General features: G+C 74.9%; 1 protein-coding gene across 1 annotated transcript in view; it reads right to left on the bottom strand.

The window, feature by feature from the left end:
• Positions 1 to 487, bottom strand: part of ETH_00037955 (uncharacterized protein) — a gene marked incomplete at both ends in the record, with an annotated part of 3813 nt that extends 3326 nt beyond the window's left edge. Inside the window, one exon of the mRNA XM_013376955.1 lies at positions 3 to 487. Coding sequence (XP_013232409.1) covers positions 3 to 487 — 485 coding nt within the window. The remainder of the gene's footprint in view (positions 1 to 2) is intronic.
• Positions 488 to 1200: the final 713 nt, after the last annotated feature.

The raw sequence follows: 1200 nt of genomic DNA, 5'->3' as shown, positions 1-1200 counted from the left end.
GGGCCAGAGGGGCCCCCGCCACCGCCTGGGCCCGGGGGGCGCCCACCACCACCTGGGCCAGGGGGGCCCCCGCCACCTCCAGGACCAGAGGGGCCCCCACCGCTTGGACCAGAAGGACCGCCACCTGGGCCAGAGGGGCCCCCGCCACCGCCTGGACCAGAGGGACCGCCGCCACCTCCTGGACCAGAGGGGCCCCCACCTCCTGGGCCAGAAGGACCTCCACCTGGGCCAGGGGGGCCCCCACCACCGCCTGGACCAGAGGGACCGCCACCTGGGCCAGAAGGACCACCTCCTGGTCCAGAAGGACCACCACCTGGACCAGAAGGACCACCTCCTGGGCCAGGAGGACCACCACCTGGGCCAGGGGGACGGCCACCACCGCCTGGGCCAGAAGGACCGCCACCTGGGCCAGACGGGCCCCCACCTCCTGGGCCAGAAGGACCGCCACCTGGGCCAGAAGGACCACCTCCTGGGCCAGAAGGGCCATCGCCTGGACCAGAGGGACCCCCACCGCTTGGGCCAGAGGGGCCCCCACCTCCTGGGCCAGGAGGACCGCCACCGGCGCCAGGGGAGCCCCCACCGCTGGGGCCAGAAGGACCACCACTAGGGCCAGAGGGGCCCCCACCTCCTGGACCAGAAGGACCGCCACCTGGTCCAGAGGGGCCCCCTCCACTTGGGCCGGAGGGACTGCCACTTGGACCAGGGGGGCCACCACCCCCTGGGCCAGAGGGGCCCCCGCCACCTCCTGGGCCAGGAGGACGGCCACCACCGCTGGGGCCAGAAGGACCACCTCCTGGGCCAGAGGGGCCGCCACCACTTGGGCCAGAGGGACCCGCACCTCCTGGGCCAGAGGGACCGCCACCTGGGCCAGAGGGGCCCCCACCGCTGGGGCCGGAAGGACCGCCACCTGGGCCAGAAGGACCACCTCCTGGGCCAGAGGGGCCACCACCTGGGCCAGAGGGGCCCCCTCCTCCGGGGCCAGAAGGACCACCACCTGGGCCAGACGGGCCCCCACCTCCTGGGCCAGAAGGACCGCCACCTGGGCCAGAAGGACCACCTCCTGGGCCAGAAGGGCCACCGCCTGGACCAGAGGGACCGCTGCCACCTCCTGGACCAGAGGGGCCCCCACCTCCTGGGCCAGAGGGACCGCCACCTGGGCCAGAGGAGCCCCCACCGCTGGGGCCAGAAGGACCGCCACCA

This window comes from Eimeria tenella, genomic scaffold (assembly GCF_000499545.2).
Source record: "Eimeria tenella Houghton genomic scaffold, Eth_scaff4225, whole genome shotgun sequence".
Classification (NCBI taxonomy): Eukaryota; Apicomplexa; class Conoidasida; order Eucoccidiorida; family Eimeriidae; genus Eimeria; species Eimeria tenella.
The sequence above is the reverse complement of the archived record's forward strand: the minus strand, read 5'-3'. Positions and strand labels throughout refer to the sequence as shown.